The 17,159-nt window shown below is 37.6% G+C and overlaps 1 protein-coding gene across 3 annotated transcripts in view; it reads left to right on the top strand.

Moving 5' to 3' along the window:
• The window catches only part of TTBK2 (tau tubulin kinase 2), a 184,178-nt gene that overhangs the window by 67,773 nt on the left and 99,246 nt on the right, over positions 1-17,159 (top strand). Inside the window, exon 1 of one of the 3 annotated variants that reach the window (XM_055316793.1) lies at positions 298-361. The exons of the other annotated variants lie outside the window; for them this stretch is intronic. Coding sequence (XP_055172768.1) covers positions 355-361 — 7 coding nt within the window. The 5' untranslated portion in view covers positions 298-354. Of the gene's footprint in view, positions 1-297; positions 362-17,159 lie in introns of those variants that run through there. 3 annotated transcript variants of the gene reach the window in all.

The following is a 17,159-nucleotide window of genomic DNA, read 5'->3' as shown; positions in this document are numbered from 1 at the left end:
TATTCTTACTTGCCAGAAATGTATACTTCATAGAGTGAAAGGATAAATTGAAGGTGGTATATCCATTCAGTGGCAGTAAAAAAGAATGAGCTACTACTGATTTGCACAACTCTTGATTTCCTTTTCTTAGGGAAATCTCTCCAGGGATGTCTTAGCTCCAATTTGGCTTTTTTTTGGGGGGGGGCGGGGGGTTCTATTCACAAGTATCATCCTTGGATCACCCTTCAGTGGGTTCCTGGAGATTCTCTTTGCTTCTTTTTTATATTGTATGCCTGTTGAATCCTTTTCTCTTTTTTGTTTATATTCTCATTTTAGTGAAGCACCTCTTCTAATAGTTTCCTGAGTGAAGGATACATGGGAGGTATGTCTTTGAGACCTCTCTTGCAAGTCTGAAAGTGTCTTTATCCTACCCTGATGTTTAAATGAAAAAGTGACTAGATACAGAATTCTGGATTGAAAATAATTTTACTTCCGAAATTTGTCTTTATACTCACTGTAGCGATTTAGAAGTGAAATTCTATTATGATTCTTGTTACTTTGGAAACATCTACTTTCTTCTCTTTTCTCCCAGGGTTTTGCAATTTCATGATGATGTGTCATAGTATGGGTGTTTTCATCTAGTGTGTCTGTGTCCTTGTGATTGAAGGTTTGGATTGAAACTTGTGATTGAAGGTTTTTTTCAGGAAATATTCTTGAATAATTTTGTTGATGATTTACACCTCCTTATTTTTTACCCCTTCTTTTCTGGAGCACCTGTTATGCAGATATTGGAACGCTTGGAGTGATTCCCCAATTCTTGATCTTTTCTCCTATTTTTATATACATTTATTCATTTTTGTAATAGACAAGTACATTTGCTAAATAGATAGGGTGATGAAATTGTGCTCATTTTTTTTTCATTCTAACCACAAAAACCTGATAGTTTTAAATTGGCCATTGTGATAGGATAGTTTTGTTTAAATGATAGAATGCCCTGTGATGGTTATCCAGAGTGAAGGGCTTGGAAACTTCCTTTTGCCTTTGTCTCCTGGTGAGCTACTACAATCCAAGGAATTATTAAATGGGCATCCTCATGAGTGCTAAGAGGAGGAGCCTTTGTTTCTTAAACTTCTTGGCTCATTTTTTTTTTTTTTCCCTGGGGACTTGGTTTAAAGGACTCAATATTCCTTTGTTTTACCATCAGGTTAACCCAGTCAATCTCTATGCTCTAAGCATTCTAAATCCAACTAATCTACTGATTTCTCACAGTGCTTATTCTTTGTTCTTAGAAGCTATCATTTGATCTTATATTGTCATTATCTTATAGTAAGTTCATTTCTTACAATAAGATTGTAGATACTTTGAGGACAGGAACCCCCTCCACCCCCCACTCCATGCCTTATATTTTTCTGTCTTCCTTGGTATAGATGTTTCATGACCTATTATTGTTAGGCTGAGTGTGGTTTGTTTGTTTGGTGGTGGTGTGAGTGAGTAAGTAAGAGGAATAAATGATAGATGGGTAAGGAATCTAAGGCTGGTTTTGTTGGATCCTTAGCAGTATAGTAGTCTGGCTTTGCAGAATCCCAGTATTTGCTAGTTTGCCATTGACCTGGAATTTGTTATTTGAGTTCCTGAGCATCCCTATTAGTGGGTTTGGGATACTTTTAGCTAGCTTTTTACTTTATTAGTAAATGGCTTTTTTAATTTAAAAAGTAAAATGATCAATGCCCCCTTCTGATTGTTTTATTTTTTTTCTAGCATATAAAAATCATAGAAAATTATTTGCCTTTTGTGTGGCATTGTTATTCATTAATATTTAATGCTGGGATGTAGACTACCATACTATCACTTGCCATAGGTTTTTAAGCTCTTGGGTTGAAAGCAAGGATAGTAGATGATCATTTGAAGTTGTAAGAACAAAAAGATTCATTAGGTTATATGCATTTATTTTATTTTTTTACTTTTAAAGATATTTACTTGAAAGAGAGTGCAAGTGGGGGAGCAGAGGGAAAGGGAGAGAGAAATTCCTCAAGCTGACTCCCTACTGTGCACAGAGCTGAATGCAGGGCTTTACCCAAGAACTCTGATCATGACTTGAGCTGAAACCAAGAGTTGGCTGCCTAACCAGCGGAGCCACCCAGACACCCCATATGCATTTATTTTAGAGAAGAGCTTATCTATTCCTTTAAATAAAGATTTTGGACAGTATTCCTTTTTAATATCACAATTAAAATCTGTGTTTGGGCAGCCCGGGTGCCTCAGCAGTTCAGCGCCGCCTTCAGCCCAGGGCCTTATCCTGGGGACCTGGGATCAAGTCCCATGTCAGGTTCCCTGCATAGAGCCTGCTTCTCTCTCTGCCTGTGTTTTTGCCTCTCTCTCTGTGTGTGTGTCTCTCATGAATAAATAAATAAAATCTTAAAAAAAAAATCTGTGTTTAACTAGCAAGATGTTACATTGCTTATAATATCTATAGATATTATCTACCTATCGAAGTCTACTTTTCATTGTCTTTTTTGAGTGGAGATATCATTGATTATTTTGTTGACAGACTACAAACATTCCTATTGGGTTAGTCAATAGCTAGAAGATAAAGCTTTAATGAGCTTTAATGGTGGTATTTTAAGTGTTTGGTTAAGATTTGGTTTGTATGTTCAGGATTCCTTTCATCTTTTAGAGGATTTCTTTGACATAAGACACATATAAGCTGGGAGTTAAAATTGATTTGTTGTATAATTCCATCCTATATTTTCTTGAGATCAATGATCTCTATGACTCTTGGTGATCAATGCTACCTTGCTGATTCTTCTCTCTCTCTGCTTTCATCTCTGCACCAGACTTGATTATTCTCACTCAATTCCAGGAAATTTAATAGTCTTGTTTATTTTTTTCCCTCAGAGCTTTGCTAAGTGACTAACTTGCTAACATCTGAAAATCTAGTCCTGAGTTTCAGTTGGTTGATATTGCTTCCTACAGGGATATTTAGATTCAAGAGTTGTATTTGATTTGAGGAAATGAGTTTGAGGGAATAATATGAGCAAAAATCAAAGTAGTGTATTTGAGAAGGAGAATAAAAAAACAAACTGTCTTCATCAAGAGTGTATGATATATGTTGAAATACGGTAGGAAATGAGGTTTGGTAAGTAATGTAGAATGAATCATGAATTCCAGGTTCACATTTTATTTCATTTCATTTATTTTTCTAGAAAGTAAATATAAAAATGTTTAATTCCAGTATAATTAACATACAGTGTTATATTAGGTGTCTCAGGTGTACAACATAATGATTCAACATTTATCTACATTACTCATTGCGTATCAGAATAAGTGTACTCTTAATCCCCTTCACCTGTTTCATCCATTCCTCATCTCTGGTAACCAGTTTGTTCTTCAAAGTTAATTAAGAGTATTTGTTTGTTTGTTTTTTATTTTTATTTTTTTAAGATTTTATTTATTTATTATTTTTTTAATAAATTTATTTTTTATTGGTGTTCAATTTACCAACATACAGAATAACACCCAGTGCTCATCCTGTCAAGTGCCCCCCCCGAGTGCCCGTCACCCATTCACCCCCACTACCCGCCCTCCTCCCCTTCCATCACCCCTAGTTGGTTTCCCAGAGTTAGGAGTCTTTATGTTCTGTCTCCCTTTCTGATATTTCCCACACATTTCTTCTCCCTTCCCTTATATTCCCTTTCACTATTATTTATATTCCCCAAATGGATGAGAACATATAATGTTTGTCCTTCTCCGATTGACTTACTTCACTCAGCATAATAGCCTCCAGTTCCATCCATGTTGAAGCAAATGGTGGGTATTTGTCATTTCTAATGGCTGAGGAATATTCCATTGTATACATAAACCACATTTTCTTTATCCATTCATCTTTCGATGGACACCGAGGCTCCTTCCACAGTTTGGGTATTGTGGCCATTGCTGCTAGAAACATCGGGGTGCAGGTGTCCCGGCGTTTCATTGCATCTGTATCTTTGGGGTAAATCCCCAACAGTGCAATTGCTGGGTCGGAGGGCAGGTCTATTTTTAACTCTTTGAGGAACCTCCACACAGTTTTCCAGAGTGGCTGCACCAGTTCACATTCCCACCAACAGTGTAAGAGGGTTGGTTCCCTTTTCTCTGCATCCTCTCCAACATTTGTGGTTTCCTGCCTTGTTAATTTTCCCCATTCTCACTGGTGTGAGGTGGTATCTCATTGTGGTTTTGATTTGTATTTCCCTGATGGCAAGTGATGCAGAGCATTTTCTCATGTGCATGTTGGCCATGTCTGTGTCTTCCTCTGTGAGATTTCTGTTCATGTCTTTTGTCCATTTCATGATTGGATTGTTTGTTTCTTTGGTGTTGAGTTTAATAAGTTCTTTATAGATCTTGGAAACTAGCCCTTTATCTGGTAGGTTATTTGCAAATATCTTCTCCCATTCTGTAGGTTGTGTTTTAGTTTTGTTGACTGTATCCTTTGCTGTGCAAAAGCTTCTTATCTTGATGAAGTCCCATTAGTTCATTTTTGCTTTTGTTTCTTTTGCCTTCGTGGATGTATCTTGCAAGAAGTTACTGTGGCTTATTTATGAGAGAGAGAGAGAGAGAGAGAGAGAGAGAGAGAGAGAGAGAGTCAGAGACACAGTCAGAGACCAGGCTCCATGTTGGGAGCCTGACGTAGGACTCGATCCCGGGTCCCCAGTATCATGCCCCGGGCCGAAGGCAGACGCTAAACTGCTGAGCCAACCAGGCTGCCCTGTTTGTTTATTTTTTAAAGATTTAATTTATTTATTCATGAGAGACACAGAGAGGCAGAGGGAGAAGCATAGGGAGCTTCACAGAGAGCTCCACAGGGAACCTGATGTGGGACTTGATCCCAGGACCCTTAGGATCATGCCGTTAGTCAAAGGCAGATGCTCAGCCACTGAGCCACCCAGGTGCCCCTTTTGTTTTGTTTTTTAAAATATTTTATTTATTTATTTGACAGAGAAAGAGAAAGAGCGCACACAAGCAGGGGAGGTGGCAGGCAGAGGGCAAGGAAGAAATAGGATCCCTGCTGAGGAAGGAGCCTGACACAGAGCTCGATCCCACTAGTCTGGGGTCATGACCTGACTGAAGGCAGGCGCCCAACTGACTGAGCCATCCACGCACCCCAATTCTGATATTTTGTCTTTTTTGTTTGTTTCTTAAATTCCACATGTGAGTGAAATTATATGGCATTTATCTTTCTCCAACTGACTTCTTTCACTTCGCATTATATTTTCTGGATCCATCCATGCTGTTGTAAATGGCAGGATTTTATTCTTTTTTATGGCTGAGTGATATTCCATCACATATACACACATGCATACACACACATACACACACATATCACATCTTCTTTTTCCATTCATCTATTAATGGACACTTGGGTTGCTGCCATAATTTGGCTGTTGTAAATAATGCTGCAATAAACATTGAGGTGCATACATCTTTACAAATTAGTGTTTTCATATTCTTAGGGTGAATACCCAGTAGTGCAAATACTGTTCTATTTCTAATTTTTTGAGGAAATTTCATATCATTTTACACAGCAGCTGCAGAAGTTTACATTCTCCCATCCCCTGAAGAGTGGAGTACTCCTTTTTCTCCACATCTTCACCAATACTTGTTTCTTGTGTTGTTGATTTTCACCTTTCTGACAAGTGTGAAGTGATATCTCATTATGGTTTTGATTTGCATTTCTCTGTGGTTATTGATGTTAAGCATATTTTCCTGTGTCTGTGGGCCATCTGTCTGACTTTTTTGTTCACATCTTTTGACCATGTTTAATTGAATTATATGGGTTTTTTTTGTGTTGAGTTTTATAAATTTATATTTTAGGGCACCTGGGTGGCTCAGTCGGTTAAGTGTCTGCCTTTGGTTCAGATCATGGTTCTCCTGGGATTGAGCCTTGTGTTGGGCTTCATGCTTAGTGGAGAGTCTGCTCCTCCCTCTCCCTCTGCCCGTCCCCCCTGCTTGTGTGTGTGTGTGTGTGTGTGTGTGTGTGTGCACGCGCTCTCTCGCTCTTAAATAAATCTTAAAAATTTATATATTTTGGATACTAATCTCTGTTTTTTTTTTTAAAGACTTTATTATTCATGAGAGACAGAGAGGCAGAGAAAGAGGCAGAGACAGGAGAAGCAGGCTCCATGCAAGGAGCCCGATATGGGACTTGAACCTGGGACTCTGGGATCGTGCTGTGAGCTACCCAGGTGTCCTGGATACTAATCTCTTAATAGATACTTAATTTGCAAATGTCTCTCTCATTCAGTAGGTTGTCTTAGTTTTTTTTTTTCTTTCCTTTGCTGTGCAGAGCTTTTAATTTTGATGGTAGTCCCAATAGTTTATTTTTGTTCTTGTTTCTCTTGCCTTAAGAAACACCTAGAAGAATTTTGCTATGGCGACTGTCAGAGAAGTTAATGCCTGTGCTCTCTTCTAGGATTTTCATGGTCTAAGGTCTTTAATCCACTTTGAGTTTATTTTTGTGTATGTTTATTGTGTATGTATTATGTTTATTTTGTCAGAAAGTGGTCCAGTTTCATTCTTTTACAAGTAACTGTCCCATTTTCCCAACACCGTTTGTTGAAGAGACTGTTATTTTTCCATTGTATATTCTGGCCTCCTTTGTCATAGCTTAAGTGACAATATAATCATGAGTTTACTTCTGGGCTCTTTGCTCTGTTCTGTTGATCTATGTGTCTGTTTTTGTGTGAGTACCGTACTGTTTTGATTACTATAGCTTTGTATTCTAGCTTAAAATTTGGGATTGTGATACCTCCAGTTTTGTTCTACTTTCTCAATATTGCTTTGGCTATTCAGAGTCTTTTGTGGTTCCATACAAATTTGAGGATTTGTTCTACTTCTGTGGAAAATGCTGTTGGTATATATTTTTAAACATTTTTATTTATTCATAGAGACACAGAGAGAGAGAGAGGCAGAGACACAGGCAGAGGGAGAAGCAGGCTCCATGCAGGGAGCCTGATGTGGGACTCAATCCCGGGTCTCTGGGATCACGCCCTGGGTTGGAGGGGACGCTAAACCCGCTGAGCCCCCAGGGCTGCCCTGCTGTTGGTATTTTAATAGCAATTGCTTTAATCTGTATATTGCTTTGCGTAGTTTGGACATTTTAACAATATTTGTTCTCCCAATCCACTAAAATGGAATATCTTTCTGTTTGTGTCATCTTCAATATCTTTCATCACTGTTTTATAGTTTTCAGAGTACAGGTCTTTCATCTCCTTGGCTAAGTTTATTGGTGTTTTATTATTTTTCGTGCAATGTAAGTGGGATTATTTTCTTAATTTTTCTTTCTGCTACTTCATTATTAGTATATAGAAATGCTATAGATTTCTTTATATTGATTTTATATCCTGAGACTTTACTGAATTCATTCATCAGTTCTTTTTTTTTTTTTAAAGATTTTATTTATTTATTCATGAGAGATATATATAGAGAGAAGCAGAGACACAGGCAGAGGGAGAAGCAGGCTCCATGCAGGGAGCCCTGACGTGGGACTTGATCCCGGGACTCCAGGATCACACCCTGGGCTGAAGGCAGGCACTAAACTGCTGAGCCACCCAGGGATTCCCCTCATTCATCAGTTCTAGTAGTTTTGTGGAGAAGTTCAAGTTCACTATTTTAGTGGTATTTCTGTAGGCATTATTGTTTATAGTTTCTTAAGTAGGCAAATGACATGATAAAAACAATATTTTGGGAAGATTATCTTATGACTAGTGTGTGGCTGGTGACATTATGGGACATGTGTTTTCTAAAGTAAAGTCATGTGACAGAATGGATGGAGTCTAGAAGAGACACTGCTAGATGAGCTTGTCAATAGATAATAGGTGGTAATTCATTAGAGGAGTCATCATCAGAGGAGTCCAGTAGGGTATTTATAAAAAGCAAGCTCATGCATATCATTCAGGTAGACATTGGCCCTTTAGGGGTGAGAAGAGGAGCAGTAGAGTGAGGAAGAAGATGGCCTTATCCCTAGAAAGCCCAAGATACTAGTTTATAAATGCTTGTTTTCATTCTCCCTTATTTCCTTCCTAGACACCTGATAAATGTGAACCACTATGCTAGGAGGTAGGTAGGAGTCCTCAGGTGTTCACAGTCAAGTTAGACTGACACTGAGAATGAATAATGACATTATGGAATGATAAGTTATAAGAAAAATATATAAAATATATAAAAAAGAGGAATGTAGGGGCACCTGGGTTGCTCAGTGGGTCAAGCATCTGCCTTCGGTTGAGATCATGATCTTACAGTCCTGGGATCAAGCTCTGTGTTGGGCTCTCTGCTCAGCGGGGAGTCTGCTTCTCCCTCTCTGCTGCTCCCCCTGCTTGTGCTCTCTCTCTCTGTGTGTGTCAAATAAATAAATAAAATCTAAAAAAAAAAAAAGAGGAATGTATAAAAAGATCCATAGGAGCATTGACAAGGGAATAAAAGGGAAACTAGGCAGAAGCTCAGCTGTCAGAGCCAAGGAGTTAGGTCAGGACAAGACTAGCAGCAAAGGTGAAGGGTTGATGGCATTGAGAGTATGGTAATGGCTAGAGCTCCATGAATATTTCCTACTGAGCCTAAGGGAGAGAGTGAGGTGGACTTGAGTCTTTATGTGAGAGATTAATGGCACCAGTAATGTGAAGAGAAAAGATGTAGTGGCAGGGAACCAGTGAGGGCCTTGAAATATTTGGGGAACATGGAGGTTTAGGATTTTAGGTAAATACTCTATTACATAGTGATGTCCTAGCCAAGGTAGGCAGTCACAGGAGTGGACAGAGAGGAGATGAGCAAAGTATAAGAACTGGCAATTCACAAAAGAGGAAACCTAAACAATTAATAAATAGATGAAAAGATGCTCAATCTTACTAGTAACTAGAGAAATGAAAATTGTGTAGCAAGACACTGTTTCATACCCTTCAGATTGGCAAAAACAAAAAAGTTTTTGACAGTACCAAGGGCTGGTGAAGATAAAGAAATGAAAACTTCCTTGTGTCCTGATGGGAGAAGTATAAATTGGTACAACCACTTTAGAAAGCAATTTGTACCTATTATGTAATGAAGAGGCTAACAATCGTATTATTCTTTCTGTGTCAGGCATTGTTTTAAATGTATATTTTTAAAGAATATTATTTGATTTAATTCTTACCACAACTTTCCCCTGATTTTATAATTGAGGAAATACAGCCTAAGAGAGATTAAATAATCTGTCCAGAGTCACAAAAGTGGTAAAATAAAGAGCCAGCATTTTAGCTTAGATTTTTCTCTTTCTAAAATTTGCGTTCATAATCACTAATGATAATAATAGGAAGATATATTGAGCATTTAGTATGTGCCAGTTGGTATATTTTAGACATACCTTAGCTGATTTACCTGTGTAATAAGTCTTTAAGGTAAGTGGTTTTGTTACTCATCATGTGGCTTTTATTTTTTTTATTATTTTTTTAAAATTTTATTTATTTATTTATTCATGAGATATAGAGAGAGGCAGAGACACAGGCAGAAAGAGAAGAGGGCTCCATGCAGGGAGCCCGATGTGGGACTCAATCCCGGGTCTCCAGGATCATGCTCTGGGCTGAAGGTGGCTCTAAACTGCTGAGCTGCCTGGGCTGCCCTCATCATGTGGTTTTTAGAGATTAAGTAACAAGCTAGCAAGTGAAAAAGCTCAAGTGGTACTTACCTCAGGTGGTTTTGAGCACATGTACTTTTCATTCCACACCAAACTGAAAGATCCAGAGGTGTAGAATAATAGACTTTTGATCTGAATCCTCTTTTTTTCCCTCTGTTTCATATATATAAATATATATGATAATATATTTAATATATATTAAATATATAAAAATATATATGTATTTGACATACAACTTTATATTATGTGCAACATAAAGATTTGATACACATATTGCAAAATGATTACCACAAGTTTAGTTAGTTATCACTGCACAGTTACAATTTCTTTCCTGTGATGAGAATGTTTAAAATTTATGATCTTACCTACTTTCAAATAAACAGTATTGTTAACTATAATCACCATGCTGTACATTACATTTCCAAGATTTACTTATTTTACAACTGAAGTTTGAACCTTTTTTTAAGATTTTATTTATTCATGAGAGAGAGAGAGAGAGAGAGAGAGAGAGAGGGAGAAGCAGGCTTCATGCAGGGAGCCTGATGTGGGACTCCATCCCGGGTCTCCAGGATCAGGCCCTGGACTGAAGGCGGCCCTAAACTGCTAAGCCACTGGGGCTGCCCAAGTTTGAACTTTTTAACCACCTTTACCCATTTTCCCTACCTCTCACCCCCTACGTCTGGGAACTACTGGTCTGTTCTTTGTTTCTATGAGTTTTGGTTTATTTAGATTCTACATATAAGTTTTTCTTTGACTTCTATTACTTAGCATAATGCTCTCAAGATCCATCCATTTTACCACAAATATCAAGATTTTCTTATTTTTTTTATGGCTGCATAATATTGTTGTGTATATACATACTATGTTTTCTTTACCCTTTCATCTATAGATGGACATGTAAGTTGTTTCAATGTCTTGGCTATTGTAAATAATGTTGTATTGAACATGGGCATGGGTTATATCTTCAAGATAATGAGTTCGTTTCTTTGGGTATATACCCACAAATGGAACTGCTAGATCATATGGTAGTTCTATTTTTAATTTTAAAATTTGAATTCCAATGTAGTTAACATACAGTGCTATGTTAGTTTTGGGTGTACAATATAGTATAACCCATCAGTTCCATATATTATTTAGTGCTTATCAAGACAATGCCAATCCTAATCCCCTTCACTAGTTTCAACCGTCTCCCGTGCACCTCTCTTTTGGTAAACATTTATTTATTTTCTATAGTTAAGAGTCTGTTTTTTGGGGTTGTATCTTTTTTCCCCCTTTGTCCATTTGTTTTGTTTCTTAAGAAACTATTTTTACTTTAAGGAATCTCCATACTATTTTCCTAGTGGCCACACCAATTTATATTCTTAGCAGTTAGTGCACAGGGATTCGCTTTTCTCCACATCCTTACCAACACTTGTTATTTCTTGTCTTTTTGATAATAGTCATCCTAATGGATATGAGGTAGTATTTCATTGTGGCCTTGATTTGCATTTCTCCGATGATTAGTGATATTGAATACTTTTTCATGTACCTCTTGACCATGTTACTATCATTGGGAAAATGTCTCTTCAGGCCCTCTGCCTATTTTTAAATCAGATTGTTTAGGTTTTTTGCTGTTGAGTTGTATGAGTTCATGATGTATTTTGGATATTAACCCCTTATCACATAAATGATTTGCAGATATTTTCTCCCATTTAGTAGGTGCCTTTTCATTTTGTTGATGGTTTCCTTTTTCGTGCAGGAGCTTTATAATTTGATGTAGTCCCACTTGTTTATTTTTGCTTTTGTCGTCTTTGCTTTTGGTGTCAAATTCAAAAAATTACCAAAACCAGTGTTAAGGAGGTTACCCCTTATGTTTTTTTTTTCTATGAGTTTTATGGTTCCAGGTTTTACATTCAAGTCTTTAATCTGTCTTCAGTTGATTTTTCCGTATGGTATAAATTGGCTTAAAATACAAAAATTAGGGCAGCCCGGGTGGCTTAGTGGTTTAGTGCTGCCTTCAGCCCAGGGCATGATCCTGGAGACCCAGGATCAAGTTCCACATCAGGTTCCCTGCATGGAGCCTACTTCCCCCTCTGCCTGTGTCTCTGCCTCTCTCTCTCTCTGTGTCTCTCATGGATAAATAAATAAAATTTAAAAAAAATAAAATAAAATATGAAAATTAGTCTAATACACTATCAACAGAATCAAAGACAAAAACCACATGATTATGTCAGAAGACACAGAAGACCCATTTAACAAAATCCAATAACCCTTTCATGATAAAAAATACTCACAAACTAGGAATAGAAAGGAACTTCCTTATCCTGATAAGGGCCTTATATAACAAAAACCCAAAAACGAAAACCAAAATAAATCCACAGCTGATACGGTAAAACACACTCTTTCCCCCAAAGGTAATGATGAACAAGACAAGGATTCTGCACTTGCCACTTCTATTTGTCAAGAAGATGAAATAAAATGCACCCAGACTGGAAGGAAGTGTAAAACTAGCTCTATTGACAGATGACCCTCTCTTATTTTTGGGAAATCCTAAGGAATCCACTAAAAACTTTAGAGCCACTAAACAAGTTCAGCAAGATTGCAAGAAACAAGATAAATATAAAAAGATGATGTGTCTTACTGGATGTTAGCAATAAGCAATCCAAAAATGGTATTAATGGTATTAAGAGAAAAGATATCTTGTGTTTGTAGACTGGAAGACTTAATATTGTTAAGATAGTAGCACTCCTAATACTGACCTATAGATTGAACACAGTCCCTATCAGAATTGCAGCTGCCTTCTTTGTAGAAATGGATAAGCTGATTCTAAAATTAATATGGAATTGCAAGGAACCCCCAGATAGTTAAAACAGTCTTGAAAAAGAACAATGAAATTGCAATATTTACATTTTCTGATTTCAAAACTTATTGCAGAATGATAGTAATCAAGACATTATGGTACTGGAATAAGGATAGAAATATAGATCAATGGAATCCAGAAATTACCACATAATGGTCAATTGATTTTGGCACCATTGACAAAGGTGCCAAGACAATCCATTGGGAAAAGGATTCTTTTCAACAAATGGTGCCAGCACAACTCCATTGGATATTGTAAAAGAATACACAACACATATGCCCCTAGTTCCTGGCACAGACCTCTTAAAATCCATGTAATCTCCTAAGTGATAAGAGCACTAGGAGAATCCTTTGTTCTGCTGTTTGGTCTTAGACCAGATTTGGCCAGCAAACTGGTTCCTGACACAGTGTTCCTATGTTCTTTAGAATTTCCTGAGTGATAGGAATGTCTCATGTTTCAGTGAAGCAACTCTTGGGGGACTCTAGCTTCAGGGTGATGGCAGGTCACCAGAAGGACAAGTTGTTGATTGGAAGTTTGGAATTTATAGCCCCACCCTCATCCTCTGGGAAATAGTAAAAATTCCAGAAGTACGAGATTTAGAGATCTTCTGAGTTGGTTAACACGTGGAGATCCTAGAAGAATGGCACACTCAGAAAGAGCATGGAAGTTCTGCACTACTTCTCACGTATCTTTCTTTGTGTGTCTCTAAATCCAGCTGTTCATCTGTATTCTTTATCTTTTTTTTTTTTAATTTTTATTTATTTATGATAGTCACACACAGAGAGAGAGAGAGAGAGGCAGAGACACAGGCAGAGGGAGAAGCAGGCTCCATGCACCGGGAGCCCGATGTGGGATTCGATCCCGGGTCTCCAGGATCACGCCCTGGGCCAAAGGCAGGCGCCAAACCGCTGCGCCACCCAGGGATCCCTGTATTCTTTATCTTTTAAAATAAACTGGTAAATATAAGTATCTCCCTGAATTCTATAAGCTGTTCTATCAAATTGTTAAACCTAAGGAGGGGGTAATTTATACAACCTGGGACTTGTGATTGGCATTTGAAATGGGGGCAGTGTGGGGATCTGATGCAGACTCTAGGTAGATACTATTAGAATTGAACTGAATTATAGGACAGCCAGCTGGTGTCTAGGAGAATAGCTCCATGTGTGGAAAGCCCACATATCTGGTGCCAAAAAATATTGTGAATATGGTAGTAGTGTGAGAGTAAGGAGGAACACAAGAGGAGTGTGTCTTCCAACACAGTTATACACATGCAAAAGAATGAACTTGGACCCTTACCTTGTACCATTATAAAAATTTATTCAAATTAAGGGCACCTGGCTGCCTCAGTTTATGGAGCATGAGACTCTTGATCTCGGCGTCATAAGTTTGAGCCCCATGTTAGATGTAGGATTTACTTTTAAAAAATTAAAAGTAAAATCTTAAAAAAAAATTATTCAAAGTAGACCAAAGAACTAGATATATAAAACTCTTAGAAGAATAATACATACATGTAAGTCTTCATGACCTTGGATTAGGCAATAATTTCTTAGATATGATGCTAAAACCACAAAGCAGCAAAATAAAAAAAAATAAATTAATTGGACTTCATCTGATTTAAAAACTTTTGTGCTTTGGGGCACCTGGGTGGTTAAGTGGTTGAGCATTTGCCTTTGGCTTGGGTCATGATCCTGGGGTCCTGGGATGGGGTCCGCATCCCATTCCCAATGGGTAGCCTGTTTCTCCCTCTGCCTATGTCTCTGCCTATCTCTGTGTGTCTCTCATGAATAAGTAAATTAAAAAAAAAAACTTTTGTACTTCAAAGATCACCATCAAGAAAGTGAATAGACAGGGATGCCTGTGTGGCTCAGCAATTGAGCGTCTGCCTTAGGCTCAGGGCATGATCCCCATCTGGGGATTGAGTCCCGCATCGGGCTCCCTGAGAGGAGCCTGCTTCTTCCTCTGTCATTGTCTCTGCCTCTCTCTCTCTGTGTCTCTCATGAATAAATAGATAAAATCTTGAAAAGAAAAGTGAATAGACAGCCCACGAAGTAGAAAATATTTACAAATCATACATCTGATAGGGACTTTATCTATACTAAATAAAGAACTCATAATTCAGTAATAAAGAGATAACCCAATTTAAAAATCAGTGAAGGATCTAAATAGACATTTCTCCAGAAAGATCTACAGATTGTCAATAAGTACATGAAAAGATGCTCAACATTATTGATTATGAAAATGTAAATCAAACCTATACTGAGATATCAGTTCACTCTCACTAGATGATTGCAATATAAAAAGATACAGATAATAACAAGAGTTGGTGAGGATGTGGAGAAATTAGAAGCCTCATATGTTACTGGTAGATATAAAATGTACAGCTTCTTTGGAAAGCAGTCCACCAGTTCCTATGGACTGCTTAAGATTAAACATGGAGTTACCAAATGTCCAGCAGTTCTACTCCCAGTTATATATATATATATATATATATATATATATATATGTATATAATATATACACACACACACATATATCCAAGATGAAGTGAAAGCATGTCTACGCAAAAACTTGTATGTGAATGTTCATAGTAGCATTAATCATAACAAAAAGTGGAAACAACCTAAATGGACAATGAACTGGTAAAATGACTAAAAAAATATGTATAGCTATATAATGAATATTATTGACCTTGAAAAGAATGATATATTGAAGAACACATGGGTGGCTCAGTGGTTGAGTGTCTGCTATAGGCTCATGTGATCCCAGGGTCCTGGGATTGAGTCCCACATCAGGGTTTCCACAGGGAACCTGCTTCTCCCTCTGCCTGTCTCTGTGTCTCTCATGAATAAATAAATAAAATCTTAAAAAAAAGAAAGAAATGAAATACTAATACATGCTACAATATGGATGAGTTTTGAATACACTGTGCTGGTAAAAGAAGCCGTCACAAAAAATACTTATAGTATGATTCCATTTATGTGAAATGTCCAGAATAGGCAAATCTGTAGAGATAGAAAATAGTTTAGTGGGGCTGACTCTCTTAGGGCTGGGAGAGTTGCAGGGGGAAATAGAAGTGACAACTAATGAGTATCGGTTTTTTGGTGGGGTAGATAGGGCTGATGAAAATGTTCTAATGTTGATTGTGGTGGTGGTTTTACAACTTTGCGAATATACTAAAAACAATTGAATTACACTTTTAAGGTGTGAATTTGGTAGTATGTTAATTATGTTCCAATTAAGGTATTATAAAAAACGTATTCATTGTTTAGTTAGTGTGTATCCTGTGCAGAGCTGGATACTAGAGTCCTTACCTTAGAAGTACTTACAGTCCAAGGGTCAGAGAAGCAAATAAAAACAGTATCACCTAAATATGATGAAATTATGTATCTATCATGTTCTGGTGCCTTTATGTACATTAATAAGAACCTATGGGGAACTCCTGGGTGGCTCAGTGGTTCAGCGTCTGCCTTCAGCTCAGGGCCTTATCCCAGGATCTGGGATCAAGTCCCACATCGGGCTCTCTGCAGGAAGCCTTCTTCTCCCTCTGCCGGTCTCTCTCTGTCTCATGCATAAATAAATAAATCTTAAAAAAAAAAAAAAGAACCCATGAGAGTTAATTAAGTAGGAATAAAATGAGGATTGGCTTGGGTTTGATACCACTTCAATACCAGATCTGCCCTAGAGTGTCATTAAGATTATTTAGATGTCATGGGCTGGGGTGGGGCACCTGACTGGCTCAGTCAAGTAGGGTGTGCAACTCTTGATCTTGGAGTTGTGAGTTTGAGACCCATGTTGAGTGTAGAGATTACTTAAAAATAAAATCTTTTATTTTTTTTTTTTTAAAGATTTTATTCATTTATTTGCACCCGCAAGAGAGCAAGCACAAGCAGTGGGGAGGGACTGGAAGAGGCAGAGGGAGAAGCAGACTCCTGACTGTTCCTGACTCCTGAGCAAGGAGCCTGATACAGGGCTCAATCCCAGGATCCCAGGATCATGACCTGGGCCAAAGGCAGGTGTTTAACTGACTGAGTCCCCCTAGGGGCCCCAAAACAAAATCTTTTAAGAAAAGATTAGATATCTTTTATATTAGGAATTCTTAAAAGTTTATAAAATGGTTTACCTTTGAGTTGTTTCTGTAATATTTCTGGACCTCTCCTCTAATCTCACTGTGCATGAAGTCGAGTAACTATTTTTATGAATGTGGAGTCATGGTCAGACCTAGCAGTGCATAGCATGAGACTGTCTTGTTGCTTAACTAGATATGACCTAGTAGACTGCCTAATTTACCATAAAGATTGCTATAGTTCTGGTATCTGGATTCTCATTAGGACTCTTATCTAAATGCCAGTATTAGGTCTCACCTGATATATTCTGGGTTTGTCAAGCTGGGTCTCTGTGTTTTCTTTTCTCTACAGCAATGATTTTGAATTATTAGCATTCTCTTCAAATATAACCTACCCTGCTCCCTTCATTTTTAAAGATTATTTTGCTTAATTCTTCACATCTGAAAAATGGGGAAAATAAAATACTTAAGCTATGAGGATTAACTGCATGTAAAGCACTTAATATAATGCCTGGCACAATATGCTTGCATATTATGCATGTTTTAGTAGCTACCATTATTTATATTAATTTGTTTATTCATAAATATTGACTGGGCATTTCACTATTTGCCTGGTACTGTGCTAATTACCAGAACAGTTT

Source organism: Nyctereutes procyonoides, unplaced genomic scaffold, assembly GCF_905146905.1.
Source record: "Nyctereutes procyonoides isolate TBG_1078 unplaced genomic scaffold, NYPRO_anot_genome, whole genome shotgun sequence".
Lineage (NCBI taxonomy): Eukaryota > Metazoa > Chordata > Mammalia > Carnivora > Canidae > Nyctereutes > Nyctereutes procyonoides.
This window is presented reverse-complemented; position numbering and strand designations above follow the sequence as displayed.